Source organism: Culicoides brevitarsis, chromosome 3 (assembly GCF_036172545.1).
Source record: "Culicoides brevitarsis isolate CSIRO-B50_1 chromosome 3, AGI_CSIRO_Cbre_v1, whole genome shotgun sequence".
NCBI classification, from domain to species: Eukaryota; Metazoa; Arthropoda; class Insecta; order Diptera; family Ceratopogonidae; genus Culicoides; species Culicoides brevitarsis.
The window spans coordinates 14804361-14831403 of record NC_087087.1 but is presented as its reverse complement, the minus strand read 5'-3'; the positions used below and the strand labels follow the sequence as shown (position 1 = coordinate 14831403).

General features: G+C 27.9%; 3 protein-coding genes across 3 annotated transcripts in view; all 3 read left to right on the top strand.

Moving 5' to 3' along the window:
- The window catches only part of LOC134833726 (BAG domain-containing protein Samui), a 161206-nt gene that overhangs the window by 86988 nt on the left and 47175 nt on the right, over positions 1-27043 (top strand). The window lies entirely within an intron of this gene.
- Positions 20538-27043, top strand: part of LOC134834889 (octopamine receptor Oamb) — a 30593-nt gene continuing 24087 nt past the window's right edge. The window contains exon 1 of the mRNA XM_063849692.1: positions 20538-20792. Within this exon, the coding sequence (XP_063705762.1) occupies positions 20541-20792 (252 nt within the window). The 5' untranslated portion in view covers positions 20538-20540. The remainder of the gene's footprint in view (positions 20793-27043) is intronic.
- Positions 21053-21932, top strand: LOC134834891 (chymotrypsin-2-like). The gene is made up of 2 exons (XM_063849695.1): positions 21053-21529; positions 21588-21932. The coding sequence occupies exons 1-2, from the start codon at positions 21053-21055 to the stop codon at positions 21879-21881; spliced, it is 771 nt and encodes a 256-aa protein (XP_063705765.1). The 3' UTR covers positions 21882-21932.

The following is a 27043-nucleotide window of genomic DNA, read 5'->3' as shown; positions in this document are numbered from 1 at the left end:
ATAAATTTCATCAGTGTTCGATCGTAAATAGAATTTATTTTTTTTTCTCATCTTCCCTTCTGGTTCTATTATTTTTTTTTGCTGTCTCAGGACGGATTAGGGAAGATGATGCTGACGACGAAAGAGTTGCAATAAACCTTTTTTGAAACAAAAATTCAACTTTTTCATTGCAATTCAGGCAGAGAAAGGAAGTACGTTGTCAAAGTTTCGAAGCAAAACTTTTCGATGACGACAAATTTTTTAATAACAGTGCAAAGTTTTAAAATTATTCAAAATCTTAAGATGTTTCGTGATCCACATACTCTTATGGTGCACAAAAAATACTTAAATATGAAAAATGTTCGTGAAAAAGTTTCAAGAAATGCCTGAAAAGTTTTCAATCAGAGTGGTTTCTCTTCTTTATTTATTGCCATTATATTCGAAATAAATCACAAAAAATAAAAAAGTTCACATATGAAAAATCGGAATCATCAAAATGGGAGGTTTGCTAGACTAAAAATAAAAAATAATAATAAAAATCAACACGACCCAACTTTTTTTTGCTCTCCTTTTGTCATTATATCGACATTCATTCACAATCAATGTCACTTTTCAACGGAATGTAAACAGAAAGAACGTTGTTGCTCTCGAACGAAAAAAAAATATAAATACAGTTGACATTGTCTCCACAAACACATGCAGCAAAAGTGACAATATCGAGGATCAATGAAAGCAATTTGATTAAAAAATATATTTCATCGTGAGTGAGTGTGTGTGGAAACTTGTTACCCCGAGACTAAGTAGAGCGCATAGAATAGTTGTAATGTTTGCTTAATAAAATATTTATGCAACGGTTAAATCAATATATCGCATTTGCTTGCCGACGATAAATTTTACGCGGAACCATAGCGTCTTCGTTGTTGTAGTTACACTTTGAGAAAATTGAGTGTCAAGGAGAATTTAAAAATAAAGTGCGGAATAAATCATGCTTTTAAAGGTTTTTTTTTCGTGGGAAATTATGTGTTGGTTTAGTTGTTGAAATATGTTCGAGTAATGTAAAGTTTTTGTAAAATTATTGGAGGGAAAAATTGAAATGAATGAACATTAAGAAGATAAATTTTAAAATTTTTTTGAAGGAAAAAATATTTTATAAGAAGAACTTGTTTCCTTATTTTAAGCTTTTAAAAGTTCTGTCAAAAAGCTCTTACATTTGAAATTTTAAAAAAGAATAATTAAAGGAAAAAATTGATGTCAAATTAATAATTAAAAAATTATAAATTAATTTTAAGGCGTTGCTTTACTTTATTTTAAATTTTGTTAATAATATTTTTTAAAAATTTAAAGTAAAATTGGCATTTAAAAAAATGATAAAACGTAATTTTTTAATATCAAAATGAATTAAAAGGCGTTGCTTTACTTTTTTAAAATTATTATTTAATATTTGATCAATATAATAAAATATTTTCCAATATCCCCTTATTCTGACAGAAAAAGATTCAAATAATCCTCAAGTTTATTCTTTTTTTTTACTTACCTTAACTTGAATTTTAAAATATTTAAAGCGACGCCTCAAAAATTGATTTTTAACTATTTTTAGTCAACTCGATGTTATTTATTAATTAACTTGAAATGTTTTTTGAAATTTTAACTTCCTTGAATTTAAGTTCTTTGAGCTTGATTATATCTATTTCTATAATAATTTAAGGCGTTGCTTTATTTAAAAAAAAAAAAAAAAAATGGAATAGTATTCAATAAATTAATAAATTGTTATCTAATATCTTACAATCCTGTCAGAAAACATTAAAAATCCCTAAGTTTATTCTTGTTTTACTACCTCTACTTCTATATATTTCAAAAAATTAAAGCGAAGCCTTAGAAATAGATTTTCAAGCCATATTAAGTAATTAATCTAGTAATTCAATTGAAATACTCTTACTTAATATTGAGCTCTTACCTTCCTTGTATAAGAGTTCTCTGAGCTTAAACACATCTTTTTGTTCAAAAATTTAAGGCGTTGCTTTATTTTTTATTTTAAGTAATGTAATAAATAAATTTTTATTTTATGTAATTGTCTTTTTGGCAAATAATATTGAAGATCTTCGTACTTCATTTATACTAAAGACTTTAAAACTTATCTACTTTTATTCAAAATTTTTAAAGCAACGCCTTATTTTTTATTTTTTTAAATGTTTTTATTAACAATTATTCAAAATCTTATAAAAAATGACAAGCTTTCGCAATTTTCTTCAAAAATTTATTTTAAAACAAAACAAAACAATGTCCATCAATGAAAATATTTAAAAAATTCAAAAGACATTTTGTAAATATTTGTGTTTATAAAATATTTACTCTTCACCAATAAAAAAAAAATCCATATAAATTTCTCAATCGCCAGAATTACACCGACATCCAACGAGAAAATGTTTATTTATTATTTTAAACAAAAAAAATACGTGCGCCTCGTTCTATCGAAACACCGCACGTCGTTAAAATATGTTAATAAAAATAATAATAATGATTAAATTCATCCCAAATGATTTATATTATGTCGTAAATGTCGTTGGACAGTTGTTGTTTGTTAACTTAATCGCGCTAATGAATTTGCTTATAAAAATGATTTTTTCATGCGAAAAAACCAGAAAAAAAAGAGCGCCACTGATTTAATCATTTATAATTTTGCACAAGACACAAAACGAGCCCCTTAATTGAATTTGAATTACTTTTTTTGTGCCGTCACTCATTATTATTATTGTGCGTGGCGAAGCGACAACGAACGACGACGACGACTTGACTTATGATGACAGCTTTGTGTGTGTGTGTGCCTTTTACTGAGGTTTAGTAATAATAATAAATAATTTCCATTTTAACTACAAGCATAGTGGCAAAGCAGCATGACAGTAAAGTCGAGCAATGAAAAGAAATGAACTGAACAATGATGAGTGTACTGTACAGAAAAAATATAAACGGAAATAAAATAAAATTTGTTTTATATTTGAATATGAAAATACTGTGGAAATGGAAAAAAAAATGAGAAAAGGTGATACAAAAGTTGTCGATGAATGAAAAATAAAATTAAGAATCGCATTTTGGTTAAGTTTTGCGGAAATTTTCTTGAAATTTTGTGATTTTCTCGACTTTTCATAATTTTAGATTTTTTGTAAAAATTTTTCGTAATTTTATCTTTTTTAACAAATTATCTTAATTATTAATAAATTTACTAAATTTTGTTCAAATTTATTGAAATTTGCTGAACTTTATTTGAAGTTTGCTGAAATTTACTGAAATTTATTGAAATTTACTGAAATTTATTGAAATTTACTGAAATTTATTGAAATTTACTGAAATTTATTGAAATTTACTGAAATTTATTGAAATTTACTGAAATTTTACTGAAATTTATTAAAATTTTATGAAATTTACTGAAATTCATTGAAATTTGCTACAATTTAAAAAAATTTTCAAAATTTTTCTGAAATTTTTGTTAAAAATTTTATTTAAAGAAAAAAATTAAAAAAAAATTTAATTTATTTAAATCATAACTTTTGTCAATTTTTTATAAAATGTTTTCTCAAAGAATTTAATGTTTCATAAAATTTTTCATTTTTTTCTCAAATGTTTTAAATTTTTTACTCATTCTTTCTGATTTTTCTCAAATCTCCTTAAATTTTCATTTATTAAATTAAATTATTTTTTGCTTATAATTTTTTAATTTTAAGAGAATTTTGAAATTTTCATAAATTTTTGTGAGAAATATTTTTTTCTAATTTTTAATTTAATTTTTTTTTAATTGTTTTTTAACTGACTGACTGACTTTTTAACGAAAAAAAATTTTTTTTAAATTATTGAAAATGCAAAAAAAAAAAATTAAACGAAATAAAATAAGGAAAGAAGGAAGAGGTGATACACACAATAAATCGGAAAAGCCAAACAGGAAGAGGGTGATGGATATCTGATGACTGTTCGATTCATGCCAACTCAAGGATTTTTTTTGTAGTAACTAACACGTGCTACGTCCTTCCTCGCGCAACATACAAATCAATATCAGAAAAAATTTGTTTAACTCCCAAATATTTACTCGCTCGATCCATATTTTTGCGTGTTAAATATTTATTCATTCATTTAAATTAACATCACCGACAGATGATGCGCTGCTCCTGGTTGGCAAGTCTCTGGCACATAAATAACACAAAAATTTGCCAAAAAATTGATTTACCAGGCACAAAGTTAATTTGTAGCTGCTTTTAGTACAGAAGGAAGAAAAATATGTACAAAGTCGACCTACATGAACGCACGTTTTCGGCAAAAAAAAAATCATGATTTAATGCGAGAGATTTACCGGAATACGGAGAGCAACAAGTGTTTTGTACCCAATTTATCTTGATTTTATGTCTCACACTCCATACCTGGAACATCAAAAAAAAAAACATGAAAATCTGAATTAAAGACCCGCAACAGAACAACGCATGAAATTAGTATGAATGAGAGCACTTTGCTCAAATAAATCAATGTAGAGTCCTTTTCACGAAATTAAAGGTGCAAATGAATCGAGTTGAAGCAATTTTATTAAAAAAAAAACTTGGGTCTAGACGTGTTTCAATGAATTAGGCATTTGAATGAAATTCCGATTAAATTACAATTTTTTTTGTATTACGTCAAGTTATTTTAATATTATAGGATTTCAATGTTTTCGTTCTGTCTTATTTAATTTTAATTCGTGAGAAATTGATTTCTCGTAAAATTGGGAATCCGTAGAATTACTAAAAAAAAGATCAAAAATTTATATTTTTGATGAAGAAATTTTCCACGATAAATGTAAAAATGTTTAATTTTTAATAAAAATTTAATTAAAAAATATTAAAATAAAATATTATTTGAGAATCCATACAAATTTTGTAACGCAATAACTCAAATTTTACTTTACGAATTTCATTTAGGATTTTTCTAATATTTTAAGTTTTATCAAGGTTTCAATGCTAAGAATTATAAGAAAAGTACTTATTTTTGTATTAAAAATTTTTAAAAGCTAATAAATTTTTGTAAGAAATGTAAAATTTATTGCATAACTTTATTTAATTAAAATTTTTTAATTTAATTTTGTTTGTTATTAATTTTTCATTAAATTTTTGTAAAATATTTTTTTTAGTTTAATTAATTTTTTTTTTATTTTTTTGTACATTCAATTTAATTGAAAAAAAAAAATAATTTTAGATTAAAAATTTTGATATTTGATTTTATTAAAAAAAAGGTTAAAAAATTCATTCAAAAGTAAAATTTATTTTTGATCACAGTTTTTTTTTATAATTTAATTATAATAAATTAATAAATCATAAATTATTTTTTTTATTATAAATTTATTTAAAAAAAAAATAAATTTAAATAAAGAAAAATCGAAGAAAATTTAGTTAAAATTGGTGAATTTTTTTTTTCTTCAAACTCGATATAAATTAATTCATATTTAAATAAAAATAATAAGAGAAAATTATTTTTTTACATTTAGTAAATAATTTTCTTTTTTATTATTAATTTATTTTATTTTCTTTAAAAATAATTTAAAAATTTTTTATTTTTTTTTATTTTTTTTCTACATTGCTTTTCAATTATTTTTATATTAATTTTTTAAATAATTTAATAATTATTTTTAAAATTAATTTTAATTTTATGTTATTTTTTTAAAAAATTAATTAATGATAATTTTAAATTAAAACTATTTCATAAATTAAAATTTTTTTTGATCATATAAAATTAAAAGTTTGACTAAAGCGTAACCCAAAATTTTTGTTGACTTCAGCTAAAGTTAAAAAATAAGTTAAAAATTTTTTAGCTTTTCTATAAAATTTTATAAAAAAATATATACCTAGGTATATTTTTTTATTTTTTTAAAAATTAAGTTTAAAAATTTGACTTAATCAAACTAAAGGAATTTTTACTAAAATTTTTTAATTTTATTCAAAATTTTCACCTCTATGGTAGAACCAAATCTACGGGTCCATCATAAATATTAAATTAAAAGCCTTTTACTTAATAAAATATTCAAAAACAAGAAAACAACTTTTTTTCAATGAATTTTATTTCTTGGAATAATAATTTTAATAGAATATTCATAAATTTAATGAAACCAATTAAAAATTCTTAATTAAAAAGACACAAATTAAAAAGTTCAAAAGACATGACAGCCCGTATCATTCATAAAGACAACTTTATTTCCAGTTAAAAAAAACGGCACAGAAAAATGTTACATATCCAAACAAACGAACGAAAGAATCAATTGACCGACTGAAAGGATTTTTTTTTACCCTCATGCAGGAAATTCAATGTTGCTAAAATGTTTCATTCCTATAGCAACATTTGGTCGCAATAAATGCAAAAAGCAAAGCAATCGATGATTGCAAAATAATGCTGTCTAGTACTTTTTTTTCAAAAACGCACAATTTACACAGAAAAAAATCCAATTGAATAAAAATCGGGTCGGTTTTTTTTTTGTTAAAAGAATTTTTTTGTTGTGAATTTTTGTCCCATTTTTTTTGTTGTGTAAGCGACGGGTTTTGTGATGTAACAACGGTGAGAATATTCACTATTTTTTATTACATTTATAATGATAAATGTCGAAAAGTTTTTATTCTAACCACGTTTGCTAACCATTTTGTTCGTAGTTCGTAGCTCGTCAAGCGATAAAGTTTTCCCGGATTTTAGCTGACGTCATTAACTCCCTAAACTTTTGTCTCTGTGTGTGAAATTGTGTGAGCCCACACAAAATATATTTCACATGCACGGAAAAAAAAAGTTCCATTCTCATGCCACCTCATTCCTCGTCTATTGCCGGGAGTCGTACACTACTGATAAATATTCACAACACACGTTTTCATGTATTTTGTAACAATTCGAGCAACAATAAAGAGAAAATAAAAAAAAAACCAATAGACGTTTATCGGAAAATGAAATAAAATGACGTGGATAAATGTTGAAAAAGTTAAAAAAAATTTTTTTTTTGATAAATTATTAACTATTGGAAAGTTGAAGAGGTCATGGACAAAAAAAATGACCCTCTTTGACAAACGGTGCGTCAATTAAACTAAACAAACACAGCTTTATACGAGAAAATCCCGAGCAATTAAGAGACATGGCTGTCTAATTTGTGCCATTAAATGCCACACAGAAAAAAAAACTTTTTTCCCTTTTTATACTTTTTTGGTATTCACGGTCACAAATTCTCAATTTTCCAGAATAGAAATGGAAACACGACCGACATTAGATGAAGTACCTCCCCAAAAAAGTACAAAAAACAAATGAAATAATTTTTTTTTTGAAGTTGAACGTGCCAGAGTTTTAATGTCGTTCGTTCATTCGTTTTTATTTGAGTTATTTTATTTTTTTCGACAAAATTAAAATTTATGATATTATTCATGAAGCATGATGTTTGTCTATTAAAATATTTATTTTATTCGTTTTTACCAACTTTTCTTTTTTTTTTTTGAGAAAATTTTTTGTATTTTTAGGTAAACGATGAGGTTGTCAATATATTTGGTACCCATATCATTGTCCTGAAAGTGACTGGAACAAGATAAACTACTAAAAGAAGGAAAAAGTAGTAATGATTTTTGCCCCAGAAAAATTTTTTTTCCTTAAAAGTTATTTTTGCGTAATGAGGGTGAAGATTGAATCTTTTCTTCCAAGAAATTTAAATCTTAAATTTTTGAGAATTTTTTTTAATAAAACTTTTTTTTTTTTGAGTTGAAAAATTAATTAAGTTTATAAGTTAATTTAATTTAATTGACAAAAATTATTTTAGATCAAAAATTTTAAATTTTTTTAATTTAAATTTTTTTTTTTAAATTTATTCAAAAGTAAAAATTATTTTTGATCACATTGAAATTATTTCTAACTAATTATTTAATTAATTTATTTATTTTAATTTTTATTATAATAAATTTATTTAAAAAAAATAATAAATTTAGAAAAAGAAAAAACGAAGAAAATTTAGTTGAAATTAGTGAAATTTTTTTTTTTCTTCAAACTTGGTATAAATTAATTAATATTTAAATTAAAGTATTAAGAGAAAATTATTTTTTTAACATTTAATTAACTTTCGTTTATATTATTAATTAATTAATTATTTTAAAAAATAAAAAACAAAAAAAGTATTTAAAAAAAAATTAAAATTAACTAAAAAAAATAATTAATTAATTTTTAATTATTTATTAAGTTTTTTTATATAATTTAATTTTTTTTTAGTTTATAAACTATTTAATTATATAAAATAATTTTAATTATATTAATTAATTAATTTGAGCAAGTTTAGATATTTTTTGTATGATTTTAATGCAAATTATTTTTTTTTATTTTTATTTTATTTTATTTATTTATTTATTATTTAAAAAAAAAATAAAATAATTTTTTTAAGATTAATTAAAATTATGCTTTTTTTAAAAATTTAAGTCAAAAATTTCTATAATTTAATTTAATTTTTATTTATTTTAATAATTCTTAAAAATCAAACTATTCTCAAAAAAGTGCAATTTTCACCATCATTACCTCTATTAAAGCCATTACAAATGACACAAAGACAAATATATGATAAGAATTTATTTATTTATATTTTTGCGACATTATTTCACGGAGAAACACACCCTAATAATAAATGAATGAACGAAAGAACGAACGACAGCCTAAGAGAACAAAACCTGTAGTAGACACAAAAAAAACTTGAATAATCCATCCAACGACGTAACAATAACTAAACATAGAAAACATCTTTTATGATGACCTCCAGCAGGGTTAATGTTTCGGTGGTGAGTGTGTGTGGGAATAATAAAAAGACGAAGGAAAGTAAATTTGTAACTCGAATTGTTACAAGTCCTTTCTCTTTTTTTGTGTGTGGTTCTTCGTTTGATAATAATAATAATGGTATCAGTATCCATCACCATCACGTTATTACCAGTGATAAAGGTTGACTTTATCTTTCATTCTCTATCAAATTACGTCAATTCTTTTCTTTTTTTTCTTTTCTCTCTTTATCTCTCTTGAATAAGTTTTAGTGATTATCATTTTTGCGTATGAGGTTGTTTAACAAAGCACGCCCAAATAAAACGCCAAAAAAGCGACTAAATTGTGCCGGAGGTGACAGTGTGGTATCACGAAGTGAAAAACAAATTGTTTGACGACTCTTGTTTGTTTATTTAGTTCGTTGTTCGCTTTTTATTTTACTTTTTGTGGCATCTGGATGGAAAACGGATGAAATAAAGCCCTGAGGAGTTAATTTAACCACTTTAATTAATTTTCTAACCTCTTGAAGGATTATTTTTAACTTCTTAAGTATTCAATCTGATCCCTGACGTTAATTTGACCTCTTTTGGACCCCTTGTTAACTCCTTCAGAAGAATTTGATCCCTTTTAAGACATTAGATTGATTCCTCTAAGAGGGAATCAATTTAACTATTTAAGGGATCAAATTAAATCTTTGAAGGAGCTAACAAGGGGTCCCAAAGAGGTCAAATTAACTTCTTATGTGATCAGATTGAATACTCAAAAACTCAAGTAAATCCCTTAGGAGTTAAAAAAATATGTTAGAGGTTAAATTAACTCCTTAGCGAATCAATTTCTTTTCTCAAGAAGTTTATTTGACCACCTTTAAAATTTTTTACCCCTTGTTAACCCCTTTAAGAGGTTAACTTGATCCCTTGAGAAGCTAGATTAATTCCCTATTGGAGGAATCAATCTAACGCCTTAAGGCTTAAGGGAACAAATAAACCTCTTAAAGGGGTTCACAAGGGGTCAAATTAACCTCTTAAAGAAGTCAACAAGGGATCCAAAAGAGGTCAATTTCACCTCTAATGTGATCAGATAGATTTCTGTAAAGGAGTTGAATTGACCTCTTTTAGAATTTGGACCCCTTGTAACCCTTCAAGAGGTTAATTTGATCCCTTAAGAAGCTCGATAACTTCTCTATTGAAGGAAGGGATCAAATTAATCTCTTGAAGGGACTCACTAGGGGTCCGAAAGAGGTCAATTTAACCCCTGAAGCTCTAAAAGGTTAATGTGACCTCTTTTGGAATTCGTCATCTGCAGACCCACGAAATAAATACCCTTTGAAGAGGTCAATTTGACCCCTTCAGAAGTTAAAAGCTTTTTTGGGTCTGTAGATGACAAATTTCAAAAGAGGTCAAATTAACCTTTTAAAGCTGGATCAGATTGATTCCTTGAAAGGAGTTAAATTAATCCCTTGAGGAGTTAAGAAACTCACTTAAGGGGTTAAATTAACTCCTAAGGGCTTAACTTGATAAATTTTTCGACCACAGGATAAAATAAGTAATTTTTCTTCCTAAAAAAAGTCGAAGATTTTCATAAAAATTGAAAAGTAAAAGGTTTCAATCTACTCTAATCCAAACCACACACATAAAGTTTCGCTCAAGAAAAAAATATTTTAACTGAAAAGAAATCAATCCCTTTAAAAACCACTTGAAAATGTCTCTAATGATGGATGACAAGATACCGTCACTCCTTATCATCGTCATCATCATCGGTAAATTAATAAGTAAGTCACTCACTTTTTTTTTCTCTTCGTCATCTTCTTCGTCTTCGTCTTCTGGGTTTCCTTTTTCGTCAGAGACAAGTAACGACAAAGCTTATCATGTGTAACCCTAATAATTTTATCATTACAGGATTTAATCCGATGTAAATTGAATTTAATTTATGAATATACATTACTACCTCTGCTCTGCCGGGTTGCGAAATAATGCCAACGAACCACGCCTTACCTGGTTAATTTTAATAAGTCTGTTGTAATCGCTTTAATATTAAATAAATTACGAAGGAACGCTGGGGATAATGGCAGAATTTTAATTTTGACGGGTAATTAAGACGTGTAATTTTGTGGTTTTTTGCATTTAATAGTGAGGTATTAGTTCCATGACTTTATTTTTTTTTGTTCGTTCTTCCCACACTCCAAAAAGGGATAATGAATGCTTTGAAGGATGAAAAATGATGAAAAACGATGCAATATTTTCTTAGAATTTAGTTGTTTTGATGAACAAAGGCTTTTAAGATGAATTTTTTTCTATTCATTATTTTTCACAAGTGGAAGTTATATTTCAAAGAAAATCTGAAAAAATTGTTTTTAATTAAAAAAAAAGTTTTTTAATTATTTTTCATGAACAATTAATGAACTTGAAAAATTTTTTCTTAGGTTTTTGATTTTTAAATCTTTTTTAACTTAAATATTTATTTTTTTTAAATATCAACTTTTTTAATTTTATTCATTTTTTTATATTTTAATTTTAAATTTTAATTTTTAATTTAAATTATTTTATTTTTTTATTTTATTTATTTTATTTTATTTTATTTTATTTTATTTTATTTTATTTTATTTTATTTTATTTTATTTTATTTTATTTTATTTTATTTATTTTATTTTATTTTATTTTATTTTATTTTTTATTTTATTTTTTTATTTTATTTTTTTTTATTTTTTTATTTTATTTTTTTATTTTATTTTTTTAATTTTTTTGAATTTTAATTTATGAAAAATAAAAATTAAACTTAATAAATGTTTTTTTCTGTAAATTAAAAAAAAAATTAAATTTTACTTAAAGTTTGAAGAAAAAAAAATATTTTTTTTCACAAAATGAAAAATTTTGAGCTATAAACAATTTTTCTATAAAAAATAATTTTCTTTTAAAATTTTGCCTTAATTCCCATCACAGTTAAGAAAACAAACAACCACTTTGTAGATATTAACACACACAAAGGAAGCAAAAAAAAACGAGATGAAGAAGCTTCGGCATTCAAATCACATGAGAATATGAAAGAAGAAAGAATGAAAAAAACATAAAAAAATGAATCTTGAAATATTAAATACCTTGCAATAACATCCGGCTTATAATAAGCAACACACAACGCCGCTCGTTGACTAAAAAAAATGAAAAACTAGGACAAGATTAACACATTTTAATATAAATGATAAAATAGAAGCTATAGTTTTTTTTTCGTTCACACGCGCTCGCTATTATTCGTATATTACGTAAGGTAATGATGTACATGGAAAACCATTAGTGAGTGAAATGAGTTTTTTTTCGCTTCTTTCTTTGAATCTTGTCTCTACTTTGCTATTTTTTGTCGTCGTCGTTGATACACTTTGTTACACATTTTCACACAAAACAAAATGACGACAAAAAAAAGTCTAAAAGAATTTTCTGGAAAATTGAAAAAAATAAGAGAAAGATGATAAAACGATGAGTTACGAGTGAAGCGGCGTTGTTGTTGTTGTTTAGTCTATGATGCTGATGATAGTGAGCCATCATTGTATCTTTGAGCAAGATCTTTTTTTTTTGTGTGTGGTTTTTGCTTTTTGATGCGGCTTTTAAATTTTGGTCGGCTGCTAAATTTATCGTTAAAACAAATATTTTATCCTTGCCAACACTTTCGTGCATTTTAGACCGACGACCTTCATTCCTTATCTTTGTTCTCAATAAAGTTCTTTTTTATTTGTAAAAATAAGCAGTAACATTTTTTTTTGTTTTATGTAAAAGAAAAAGTAGTTCAGGTAGTTGGAATATGATAAAATATTTTAAATTCAATTTTCTGTTTGAATTAGCGAAAAGGCGATTTCCAAATTTTACGAATAATTTTTTTAGACAGGTATATTAAAAATTAATTTAAAATGAAAAAAAAAAGAAAAAATCAACTCAAAACTGCCAAAAAATTGAAACTGAAAAAAAAAATTTCCTTTGACATAGTTTTGTTTTGAAAACTAAATCAAGAGCAAAACTAAATCAAAAACTGTGTCAAAGCAGTTTTTGATAAATTTTGCTCCAAATGGATAAAAATTTGTCAGAGGGCTCTAATTTATCATTTTTAATCATTTTATTCAAAACTGCCAAAAAATTGAAACTGAAAAAATTTTTTTCTTTGACATATTTTTGTCAAATTTTGCTCCAAATGGATAAAAATTTGTCAGAGGGCTCTAATTTATCATTTTACAACTCAAAACTGACAAAAAATTGAAACTGAAAAAAAAAAATTTTTCTTTGACATAGTTTTGTTTTGAAAACTAAATCAAGAGCAAAACTAAATCAAAAACTGTGTCAAAGCCATTTTTGTCAAATCTTGCTCTAAATGGATAAAAATTTGTCATAGGGCTATAATTTATCATTTTTAATCATTTTATAACTCAAAACTGCCAAAAAATTGAAACTGAAAAAAATTTTTTTCTTTGACATAGTTTTGTTTTGAAAACTAAATCAAGAGCAAAACTAAATCAAAAACTATGTCAAAAACTGTGTCAAAGCCATTTTTGTCAAATTTTGCTCCAAATGGATAAAAATTTGTCAGAGGGCTCTAATTTATCATTTTTAATCATTTTATAACTCAAAACTGCCAAAAAATTGAAACTAAAAAAAAAAATTTCCTTTGACATAGTTTTGTTTTGAAAACTAAATCAAGAGCAAAACTAAATCAAAAACTGTGTCAAAAACTGTGTCAAAGCAATTTTTGTCAAATCTTGCTCCAAATGGATAAAAATTTGTCAGAGGGCTCTAATTTATCATTTTTAATCATTTTATAACTCAAAACTGCCAAAAAATTGAAACTGAAAAAAAAAAATTTCCTTTGACATAGTTTTGTTTTACAAAAATTGTTTTACAAAATTAAATTTGAAAATTCTTAAATTACAATTCAAAAACTTTTCCGTTAAAAATTTGAAAATCAATTTTTCTATAATTTCAAAAAAAAAATTGTTGTCTTTGTCTTAGCCTTTCTCTTTTCCATTTCACCTTTTCATTTAGTACAACTACTTTTTCCATTACTATAATAACATCACATTTACTACACATTTTACTATAGAGATAAAAAAAAGTTTTTAAAACACCTTTTACGTTACTCAATTGTAAAGCTCTTTAAAAACGCTGCTGCATTGAATGTGAATAGTCTTCAAAAGTGGAAAAAAAAGTTTGAATAAGCTTCTGTTGCTTTTTAGACGTCATCTCATTTACCCAATTTCCCTTCATGAAGATTTTTCAATTTTCTTGGAAAATTTCTAAAAAGCACTCTAGAATGAGTTATTTAGACATTTTGTGATGAGTATTTAAAAATATAAAAGGCTATTTATAGACAAGTGAGTGAAGGACATTTCTTGGCAAAAAGTTTTTAGCAGGCACAAAATTAGCTAGAAGTGATGCAAAATGAATGCGGAGTACATCAATCATGATGATTGTATTGACATTTTGTTTTTCTTTTGACTTGAAATTGGCTTTTAGTTTGAATAGTTGATTTCCAGGAATTAATTTCGGACCGAATATGAGAATGGAGTGTTTGACTATCGATTGGCATGATATGTTGAGATAAGATTAAGAGCTTTTGAGGAGATTAAACTATTGAGGTTACTCAAGATTCAAATATTTACTTAATTATTAATTAATTTCTCTAATTGAAAATGTTGCAGGAAATCTATTTGTTCAAAATTTTGATTGAAAAGTCAATAAAGTCGAAAAAAATTAAAAACTCATAAAAAAAATCAATAAATATCATGAAAAACTTCATTTTTAGGTTATTACCTTTGTAACAACCTCTTAATTAAAAATTAATAAATTGAGATTCTAATCAAACATTCCCCAGTTATTACACAAGAGACAATGGAACGTCAATTCCAATATTGAAAATCCGCCTCGAACTACTTACTTTCATTAATTGCCAATTAATAATTCAGTTTCCTGTTATTTTTTTTTTCATTTATTTCCAGACTTCATTGATTGTTATGATTGTTCCTTAAAGCAAACCAGCAGCAGAAACATTAAAACAAAGTAAACATTGTACATGACATGGTATTACATTTTACCCACTCTCAACAACAGCAAATTATAACTGATTTAATCAATAACAACAATAACAAGCAAAACAGAAACCCAGCAAGTTGTGCAAGTGAAGTTGTTGAGCGAAAGACAAAAAGAAAAAAGGACGTTTGTAATAAAATAAAATAATAAACAAATTATTATGTTGGTTACTTGTCAGCATTATCGCTCAACTTGCAGTATTAACATCGAAGATAAGATAAGCAGCGGATAAAACAATAAAGAGACAATCAAAGGATTACAATGGGATTTAAAATTACAAATAAAACGTGAACGTTGCAGAGATTTAGTGTCATAAAAATAAATATAAATAATAAATTAATAGTTAATAATAAATATATCAAGTGTCGAGTACGGGTAACAAGCCTCTTAACAAGTTAAGGAGATACAAAAAAAAAGTTGTTAAACATCATGAATGCTTAATTATTTATTTATATCGTGTCTTAAAAGAAAAACTACGAATGGCCGGATGTTTCTACAACTTTTGTCAAAATGGATACAAATATCTACTATCAACAATGGAAATATTTTAGAGGTACGTATATTAAATTTATCTTGTGATTTGATTTTGGAATTAAGTCTTTACACACAATCACCAATCACCTCATAACCCATAAAATATATAAAGATCAGTTATGTAGTCAGGGATGTAATACAGGTAAAATTGGCGTGGAGCAAGGTTATGGGGCCCTTGAATACAGAATAATCTCTCAAAATGGGCACCTCCAAATTGATGAAAATATCAAATTTTTCGAGAAAATTTTTAATGAATTTTTTTTAATGAAATTTTGATGAATTAGCTAAATATTTCATATTTTAGAAAAAAAATTCAACAAAAATAATAGTTTTCTTTGAAAAATTTAAAAAAATAAATATTTTCTTCGAATTCATCAAGACAGTGTTTTGTAGTTTATACCCTTTTTTATGAAATTTTAGATAACTTCAAACCATTTTTTTATTAAAATATTCAAAATAAACTCAAAACTTGAATTTTTTTAATGAAAATCCATAGAAATTGGAGTGCCCGGTTTCAGAATAATGCCCAAATTCAGATTTGCCCATTTTGGGAGATTATACTGTAATAACTCATAGCTATCGAAGTTCTTTTAGGAGTTAAAAATTATGAGTTTTTTTAATTTCGAAGATTTTAAAGGTAATTAAATAATGAAGAAGTCTATATTGAAAATAACTTTTTAGCTAGAATAATTCTGCTTATATCAAATATCGTTCAGATTTTCAGCAGACTTGGATATGCTGACAATTTTTTTCATCAGCATAATAAATTCAAAGGCATCTAACCTTGTTTAGCTAACCTTTAACCTTTGACATATCTTATTTACATCCGATTTACATCAAAATTCTAAATGTATGAACCAAAAGTCTGAATTTTTAACCAACACAGTAAAAAATCCACGTCTCGTGCGGCGTCTCGCGGCGCGAGACGTGATGCACGTTTGAAAATTATATTTTTGTCTGAAGCAAAATTTGCGATGTTTCTTGGCGAAAAATGATCCTCTCGAGACAACAAACAATTCTAGTGAAAAAAAATTTTTTCAAAAAATTTCACCTCAACTTCGATTTTTGGCGATTTTCATGATTTTCAAGCAATTTTTGAATTTTTGGTCGAAAATCAAAATTTTTTCAAAAAAATTTTTTTTCACTAGGATTGTTCGTTGTCTCGAGTAGATCATTTTTCACCAAGAAACATATGCCCGCAAACCTACCATTGCTTCAGAAAAGCCAAAAATATCAATTTTTTTTCGCGCCACGTCTCGCGCACATAATCATTTTTCTCGCGCCGCGAGACGCCGCGCGAGACGTGGATTTTTTACTGTGAAAGTTTGAACCAATTGAAGTCTTATGATCTTTAACCTTTACTTTTTTTTATCGTTTGATTTCTAAGATATTTGTCTGAAGAAAACTTTAAGCAGAGACGAAAATCTAACCGTCAAGTAGATGTTGATTATATAATGACCCACCTAAGCACATAAAAAAGGGCTTTCTATGGGTTTTCTTTCTTCCTAACCTGTTCCATATTCTTTTTTAACCGTGCTGACACTTTAAGAAAGAAAGTATTTTTTTCAGTGATAAATCTCTAAACTCTTCAGGATCCATAATGCCATTCGTACTACCTAAAAGCAACATTCTTTTGTGTTCCAAATATGGACAATCGCATAAAATGTGCTCTGCTGTTTCTTCTGCTGAGTGACAGATCCTGCAATCTGTTGAATTCCTATAACCCATTTTACTTATCAATTTATTCAATCTAGCATGTCCGGTTAGGAAAGCAACTATGACTCTAATTTGAGTAATATTCATGTTGATCAGCTCTCTTGTTCTTGTCAAAGATCTGTTTGGTACAAAACTATTGACATGTTCTGACAGCCTTCTTTCTTCGGATTCCCAGTATCTTGTGGTTTCGTCTATTAGCCATATCGTCAAGTTATTGAATTTCCGATTGGCTTGAGTTCTAATGATGGTTAAGCTTTGATAATCCTCTGGAGACATAGGGGTAGGGTCTATTATGGCTCGCACCGCGGTCTCTAAAGAGTCCTATTGTACTTCATACTTTGAAATCGTAAGCTTTCTCAGTAAACGACGGGGAATGGGTCTTAGCTTTTTACCTGTCATCCCAAGCAGGCGCCCTCAAAATTCACTCAGCTCTCCCAGAAGGTCCCAAATGGTTTCTAAAAGATCTCAGTAAATTTTGAGCACGATTGGAGTCAGAAAAGTTTTTCATGATTTCGAGTCTCTGGAGACATAAAGTATTTGGTAATTTTTAACGATTGATTTTTTTTTACGAAATCCAGACTTTGACTTTGATATTTTTTTCCAGTTCATCTTTTTCCTTGTTATCATCTTGTTCCATCAATTTGAGTTTATTTGTTTTTAATTGAAATATCAACCTATAGAAACAGTTTTAATTCTATAAAATTGTAAAATTAATTCATATAAAGAAAAAATTAAAAATAAAACAAGTGTTTCTAAATTTTATTGAACTTCAAGTATTGCACTTACCCGATAAAATCTTTCAACAAATCTCGTTGCTACACCCCTGAAACTCAAACGTTCGACAGCATATTTCTAATTCAATCAAAAACTTTATCGTTTGTCACAGCATTCGTACTTCTGGGTACACATTGAGCTTATTTGAATGCAAATTCTGATTTCTCGTAAATTTGTCTTCACCCACTTTTTGTCTTTCTCTCGTTGATTTGCATGAATAATAATAAATGGAAAATAGGGGTTGGCTATACAAAAGCAAAGATTTGTCTTTTGTGTATGTGCGTCTTTTGTATTGAATTAATAAATATTAATAACACTAGACGTTGGGATTGAAATTGCTGGAGGACAATAAACAGTTTAGAGTACACTCGTTACCTTAAATACGGATAAATATTTTACACAATTATTTCAACCTCCCACGATGGAAAATGCCTTGTCTTGGATTTTCTTTGTTCTGTGCCTGCAAAACAAAAGAGTTAATTGAATTCTTCTTTGTTATTTTCAAGAGATAGAAAGTTTTTTTCTAGCAAGTCACGACATTACAGGAAAAATCAAATTTGCTATGCAAATAATGTTGATTGATTTTTTTTGTGTCTTTTATTTTGCGTAATATTTTTTGTAGCAAAATCTGACTGGTTTAATTGAATTTTAGCTGATTAATCGATGAACTTTTAATTGGTTCAGGCGTTAATTCTTAACACAGTCCTTGTTTACTTTATTGATTCTCTGTGAACCTATCAGTGATAAGGGTTTATAAGAAATTCAAACTGGCGGGATTGGTTGTTTTTAATTACTATTTAGGTCAAAGTTTAAGGTCAATAAATTGTTTGAGATTAAGTAATTGACAAAAAAAAACTTGATAAGTTAATGAACTTTTGTTTATCAGGAATTTCGCCAATTACGTTTTTCAAAGAATTTATTGACTCTATCTTATAAAAAAAATTTTTTGAAGTCTTTCAATCAAAATATTGTCAAGAAAAAATTTAATTACCCAACCAACAAAATTTTTAGCCCAAAGAACAAAAACAAAACACGAAAAATTCCGCAAAATAAAAACAATCCACACCTTTTTCCTTTTACCTTCGCTCTCTCTCGTAAAAATTTCTCGGGCTTTTGTTCCTGTTGCTGGTTTCACCATGCCGCTGCTTGACTTTTTTAATTAAGGAAAAAGCTTAAATTAACCTAATAAAACAAAATTATATTCATTTATTCATTCCATCACATTCACAACACACAGCGAAAAAAAAAATCGTGTTTGTTAGTTTGAAGCACTTTTGGGGTGTTTTTAACACATTTTATTCAAGTGAGTGACCTTTGTTACTTTTTTTGATTTAATTCGGAATTTAATGGGTATTTACCTCGAACTCGTGTCTCGTCTTTTTTATAATGAGCTTATTCATTCATTTTTACACTTTTACTTTATGGCGAAAGGAATGAGGGTTTTTAGGCGGATGCAATGAGGAAAAATGTTTCAACTTACCAGTTTTGGAATGAGTTCATCCTCAGAGTTTCTGTACCCTATGGGCGAAAAACGGGTCAGATTGATCCCTTAAGGGATCAGGTTGACCCCTTAGGAGTCAAATTGATCCCTTAAGGTTTTTTGATACCTTTAGGGATCATTTTGTTCCCTTAAGGGTTCAACCTGATCATCTTTCGAGCTACTCTTCCGCAGACCCAAAAAATTGAATCTGTCAAGAGATCATTTTGATATGAACCCTTAAGAGGTCCAAGAGGTCAATTTGATCTCTTGAGGGATTATATTGATCTCTTAAGGGATCAATTTGGCGCCATCCATTTACGGCGTCGGATAAAAAGGGACATTTTTTGACCCCCACCCCCCCCCCCTATAATCGGAAACCGTCGGAATTTAAAGACCCCCCTAATTTACGACGTACTTTTTAGAAAAATACTCCCCCCCTTTTTCAAGAAAAATTGTTAAAAATTAGCTCAAATTTATATGGAAATTTGTGAAAAATTGTACATGTTTACTCAGTAAGTTGAAAAACAGATCAAAAAATTTTGAAGCACTTAAATATTTTTTAAAAATTGAAACAAAAAATCTTAACTATAGAGAATTTATGCGACGTCGTATTTTCCTTTTAACCCCCCTCCCCCTTCGTCGAAATCCATCGGAAACTCATAGACCCCCATCCCCCCTCAAACTTCCGACGCCGTAAATGGATGGCGCCATTTGACCTCTTAAAAGATTAATTTTTTTGGGTCTGCGGATGAAAAACTCAAAAGCGGATCAGGTTAAACCCTTAAGGGATCAGATTAATCCCTTAAGGGATCAATTTGACTCCTAAGGGTTCAACCTGATCCCTTAAGGTATTAATCTGACCCGTTTTTCGCCCATAGGGTAGAGTCTGCTCGATTTCTGTAGACATTTTCCCCTCAAATTTCATGTAAAATCACTTAACTTTTTTTCATCAAACTAAAAAAAATTAAAAATATTATAAAAATTAATTCATCATTATCAATCTTTACTTTCAGTACTTTAGATCCATTTTTAACACAAAACACTTTTTCTTATTGTCTCAACCTTAATTCCGTAATAATTTATTTTTTTTTGTACTTTCAGATGTTCGTCGTTTGTTAAACATCTCCTTAGATATGGCTCTGTAATAAATTTCTACATTAAAAATAAAATATAAAAAAATAACAAAAAAAAATCAAGACAAATGTGAAATATTTAGCAAAAAGAAAAGAAAAATAATTATGAATGTAACACAGTGTAATAATTTAATTGAATCCGTAAAATGGACGGACCCTGGAAATTTAATCTCATTAGCAATACTCGCTTTTATAAATGTTCTCGTTATCGTTGGTAATTGTCTCGTGATTGCTGCCGTCTTTTGTTCCCACAAACTACGGAGCGTCACGAATTTCTTCATCGTCAGTCTCGCAGTGGCAGATCTCCTGGTCGGTATCGCAGTCCTACCGTTTTCCGCAACGTGGGAAGTCTTTAAGGTAAGTCAATAATAATGCAATAAAACTAATCTCTGACTTAATCGCGACAATGATCAGGCAAATTCAATTGTTTTGATACTGCGTAAAGTTATTAACCTCGATAAGCTGCAATTTTATTGACTATTGAATCACAAAGATTCCCCTGAAATGTTATCTTTCAAGGGGGTTCTTATCACAAATCGTGTTTAGGCTGTTTTCGGTATAAATAGGATGATATTTTGGGCTTTGCCATTTAGTGTTTAACTCACCTGAGAGTAACCATGAAATTCTTCGTTGTTATCGCGCTTTTGGTAGCTTCGGCTTCCGCCAGTAACTACCGTTTTACTCCTGAACAATTGGATCGCATTAGTCGAATTGTAGGAGGGGAAAATGCTGCTCCAGGAGCTGCTCCGTACCAAGTCTCCTTGCAAGTTGGATCGAGTCACAATTGCGGAGGAGCTATCATCCATAGAGATTGGGTTTTAACAGCTGCTCATTGCATCAAGGGATATTCGCCAAGTAGCTTAAGAGTCTACTATGGATCCCAAAACTTGAAGGCTAATGGATCTTATGTGAATACCGAGAAATTGATCTATCACGAACGTTATGACAATCCCTCGTTCCACAATGACATCGGGCTTATCAAGTTGGCTCAAAGCTTGAACTTTACCAACTCTGTTCAACCAATTGAATATTCCTCGGAGTATGTTCCAGATAATGCTGAGCCTATTGTTTTGACTGGATGGGGACGTCTTTCTGTAAGTTTGAATCTTTGCTTTTGAAGATTTTCTTTGCTGAACAATTTATGTTTAAAAGGCTGGCGGAGCTATTCCCGATCAACTTCAAACCATCAACTTGGTCCATGTTGACTATGAACGCTGCAAAGCCTTGCATGGAGGTTCAGCCTCTGTCGATGTCGGTCACTTGTGTACCTTCACAAAGGTTGGAGAAGGCGCTTGCAATGGAGATTCCGGCGGTCCATTGACCTACCGAAACAAATTGGTTGCTCTCGTCAATTGGGGCGTTCCATGTGGTCGAGGATATCCCGATGCCCATGCTCGGGTCTCCTACTACCACGATTGGATTCGCACGACAATGGCAAAGAATTAAATTGACTGATAATAAATTTGACTTGTAACCATTGAAAAAATAAAGTCTTTATACGAATTATATTGTGTGATAGTCGCAAACGAGCGAATGTACTGTCAACTTTGGCAGATAAATTGTGCGACGAGACAGGGGGGGGGGAAGGAAGTGTGAAAAAAGCATTAATAAGATTAGAAAAGAGAGAAGAAGGAAAGACACGAAAAAAAATATCATTGAGAACATAAAGAGAAAACTTTTGTCGGCACACTTGAAAGGAGAAGAAAAAAAAAGTTAATTCAGTTTGGATTTTATATTTTACTTCTGTACGAATTGTAATGTGTAAAAGCTAAGATAAAAGTTTTAAGATCAGCAAATCACGTAAGAAAAATATTTGAACAGGCTTGCGTTAAAAGTTTAGAGCAAGACAGCGAATCGTATACGAGGGGATAAATGTAACTTTTTTTTATAGAATTTCATAACATTTTATAGGTATCAAAACACCTGGCGTCTCCATTTACGATATAATATTGACTATAATACCAGATCGATTACTCTTTACTTTTCTCTTGTAAATTATGAAGAAATTTGTTTCGCGAGCAAAATTTTTTGCGACTTAAAATGAGGGTTAAAATTTTTTTGAGTCAAAACTTTTGACTTAAAGCTTTAGTTAAAGAAAAATTTGAAATAATTCAAAAAACAAATATTTATTGGATTTTTGACACGAATTTGTGGAAAAAATTTAACTTTTCAAGTCGATAATTTGACTTTAGTCAAAACTTATAAGGCAAACCCATAAGGTTTATGACTTAAGCTTGAGAAAAAGTTACAAACAGGGCTGCAAAAAACTTATGACTTAAACTTAAGCTTAAAAAACTTATGTGACTTAAACTTTAACTTTAGCTTTAGTCAAATAAATATTTTGACTTAATTGACTTTTGACTAAAGCTTAAGTTTAAGTAAAAGTTAAATTAAGTCAAAAGTCAAATGTTTTTTTGAAATTTCGACCAAATTTTGGGAAAAAATTCAATTTTTTTTAACTTTTTGAAAAATTTGGTAAATTAAGTCAAATAATTTGACTTAAGTCAAACTTTTGTGACTTTTACTCAAGCTTAAGTCATAAGTCAAATGTTTTTGACTTTTGACTTAATAAGTTTTTCAGCCCTGGTTACAAAAGTTTGACTTAAGCCAAGTAAATTGACTTAATTCCAATTAATTTTTTTTTCCAAAATTTGGTCGAAATTTAAAAAAAAAAATTGATTTTTGACTTAACTAAACTTTTTCTTAAACTTAAGCTTTAGTTAAAAGTCAATTAAGTCAAAATATTTATTTGACTAAGGCTTAAATTAAGGTTTAAGTCACATAAATTTTTGAAGCTTAAGCTTAAGTGATAAGTTTTTGCAGCCCTGATGAATTGAACTTAAGCTTACTTTGTGACTTAAAATAAACGTTAAGTTTAAATAATATTTTAACTTATGCTTAAGTTTAAGAAAATTTTGAAGTAAGTCGAGTATTTTTGGATTTTCAACCATATCTTGGAATATTAAAAAAATTAAAAAAATTTTATAAAGTCAAATAATTTGACTTAAGTCAATTTAATGTGACTTATACCTAAACTTAAGTCAATGTTTTACTTAAAAATTTTCAAAGTTTTGATATTGAGGAGTTGAATTTGGGATCATTTTTATTATTTACTGACTTAATTACCTTGAAAATTTAATTTTTAATTAAATAATTTAATTAGAAAATGTTAACTTACCTCTTTGTTCAATTTGTTCTGAACTCACCAATAACTTAAGATCCAAAAAATGTTGCAAAAAACTAATTTTCCACAGAACACAAAGTCATCAAATACTTTCAGCAAAAAAAAAAAAAAAAAATATCGCACTCAATTCAAAAAAGTTGCTTCACTGACTGCGAATGAGCATCATAAGTTATGCATTAACTTTTCGATCGCTTTGAAATTTCACGTTTCATTCCGTGTTTCTCGGAATTTTTAATTTTTTCCATTTCATGCGGCTGTTCACGTTCAATTGCTTGTGAAAACCCAAAGAAAAGGGAGAAGAGATGAAAACTGCATTGTAATCCGCTTTCAAAAGTATATAAAGCTGAAAACTTACAATCGACCGATTCAATCAGGATCAAGTTTAAATCTTTAGTCTTTTCGACCGAATTGGCCCAAATTTCTTTTTTTTTTCTCTACTATCAGCATCGCTATCATCATCATCATCATCATCAAAGTAAACTCCCCTCTCCTCGTAACTGCCATCGTCTGAAATTGAACCAATTTCTGTCATTTCAAAAAAAAAAAAGAGGAACGTGATATGAATAAATAAAAGAATACCTTGGAACAAAAAAATGGCACTTTTTTTTTTGCTGTGTACATATCTCAAGAGAGCAGTTTACGCAGCTAATAATAATCAATCTGATGGTTTTTGTATCTTTTTATGATAAATATACACAAGTATTGAGAAAAATTTATTCGGCATATCATCAGGAGGAGCAAGGAGAACAAATGTCAAGCAACCACTTGACCTTCTTCTTTTACAGTATTTGAAATTTTTTTTCGTGCAGAAGTTTTTTTTTAAACAATACGAAGCGGGTACCTCTCATCTCATCTCATGTCATTTTGCTCATGCTAATTGACGTGATAAAATAAATTTTTCTGTTAATGAAGGAAGATAAAATAAAAGTTTTGGGCTCGTTTCGGTTTTTTTTCTTGCATGTAAGAAAGTTGTAACCGACCTTGACATTTTCTCTCTGCGGGATTATTTTTCGTGTTTGTTTTAAGGCGAATTCTTGTAGAGTTAAGGACCTGTAACCTTGATTGAATAAATGTAATTCAATCAATTTGATTCGCTGTTTTGCGTTTTGTAATCCTTTTAGAATTCGTCTTCGAAGAAAAAAAATTTCAAAAAATTTTGGCGGATTTTTCAAATTTTAAAAATGTGACAAATTTTAAAATTGAAGCTTTCATGAGTGAAAAAAAAAAGTTTTTACAGCTTAAAAAATCCGCTATCATCAAATTTCAAATGAAATGCTTCCAATTCATTTCTGCGTATTTACTGAAGGGAAACGGCACAAAAAAAATCAACAATGGATTCAATTAAACTGGCGGTGAAATCAACTTAAAACTTTTTCTCCATCATTTTGCCAATACAATGTCAATAAAAAAAAGTTTTATCGCTGGGAATCACTTTGTGCTAATTGAGTGTAAATGTCATTAATTCAATCTCAAAACATTTTTATCGTTCGTTGGCTCCGAAAATATACGAAACGCACGTCAGACGACACAAGAATTCAATCACTGCGAGTGCTCGCCTTGCCATGTCTGCCTTGTTTTGCCAAATCGCCGCATCACATGAAGATAAATCGTCGGGAAAATGAGATGATGACAAGATGTTACTGCCGGAATGGACATATCGTTGTCGTCGCACGTGCAACTCATATATTGCTGGAACCCGTCTATCGGAATTTGGCACGAGAATGTCATAAACTGTCGATAAAATATATATACAATTATTATGTTTTTCAATCAAATTAAACGCACATACGAGCAAAATGCAAAATTCATAAAATTGTTTGCCAAATGTCTTGAATTCGGACATAAATTATTCATATTTGTAGTAGTGTGTGCCTTGTTCATGCCTTGAGCTTGTGGCGAAATAAAGTGCGAGGCAAATGCAATCACGAAAATTGCTCGAGTTGATTCGATATTATGGAAAATGCAAGAAAAATGAATCATATGCAAAAATTGTATATAGAAGGCTCCAGAATTCTTCTTGTGCGTGTTGCATGTTTATCGTTCAGGAGTTTTGATGCAAAATCGCATATAGGCAGTTTTGAAACAAGTAGAGTTTTAGAATTAATTTTATAAAATTTAAGGTTTAAGGAATGAAAAAATGATTAGAATTTTAGAGTTTTATAAAAATGGCTTTAAATTTCACAATTCAACTGTGATTGACATATTACAGTGAAAATTCGATCATAGGGCAATTTTGAGTTAGGGCATATAGAATTTCAATCGAAATCTCAAATTTTGGGTTTTATTTTAAAAATTTCAAAAAGTTAAAAATTTAAAAAAATTCAAAGAAATTCATCATTTTGAATTTTATCAATAAATTTCCAAATTTTTGAATAATTTTTGATCAAAACAGTAAAAATTTAGCTTAATGATCAAAAATATTTATAAATCCATCATTTCTTACGAATTTTCTTTGAAAAATGCATGAATTTCTGAATATTGATATGCCCTATTAGAGAATATATATTCTCTTATTGGTACACTTATTTGAATTTTGGGTGCCCTATGATAGAATTTTCACTGTATTTATTTTTTACTTTAATTTTACATCCTAAAGAGTTATTTCCAGTTTTTCATTATCTGCTTATACTTGAAGATTATGACTTTGCCCGATTCTCGGTTTATTTTTGATTCTAAGCAGGGCTGCAAAAACTTATGACTTAAACTTAAGCTTCAAAAACTTAAGTGACTTAATCTTAAACTTGAGTAAAAGCTTTTAAAAAAGTTTGACTTAAACTTAAACTTAAGTCATTAAGTCAAAATGAATTTTACTTTTGACTTAAGCTTAAGTAAAAAGCTTATTAAGTAAAAACTTTAGACTTTTGCTTAAGTAAAAGCTTAAGTCAAAACATTTTAATTGACTTATCTTAGGCTTGAGCTTAAGATTAAGTCAAAAGTCAAATAATTTTTTATGTGTTCACTCATCCATTTTTCTTTTATTTTCAAAAAAAAAAAAAACCAAACATTATTTTTTCATAAATTTCTTGCTCTAAATTAAAGTCTAAAAGCTCAGAAAATTTAAAAATTCTGTCAAAGTGATACCATTTTATATATATTTTGATTTTTGGAACGCTCAAAAACTCCTATTTTCGACCTATTTTTACCTTTTTTAATTTAATAGTAAGACTCTCTTACCAAATTTTGAAAGTTGAGCTAAATCACGGTTCTCCATCTCAAATTGAAGGTTTTGTGTTTAGAAACAACTTTTGTTTTGGACTTTTTCTAAATTTTGCGTTTCCGATGTACAGGAGCTTTTTAAAGATGTTAGCAAAAAAAATTGATCAAAAAAAATTTCAGCCAAAATCCTCTTATTATGAGGGCTCATGTACCCATTTTTGAAAATTGAGTAAGATCACCGTTCTCCGTCTCAAATTGAAGGTTTTAT

Bases quoted from the DNA above. Each gene is read 5' to 3' on its own strand.
- LOC134834891 (XM_063849695.1), top strand. From the start codon at position 21,053: ATGAAATTCTTCGTTGTTATCGCGCTTTTGGTAGCTTCGGCTTCCGCC. The intron at 21,530-21,587 runs GTAAGTTTGAAT...TATGTTTAAAAG, and splicing joins CTGGATGGGGACGTCTTTCT to GCTGGCGGAGCTATTCCCGA.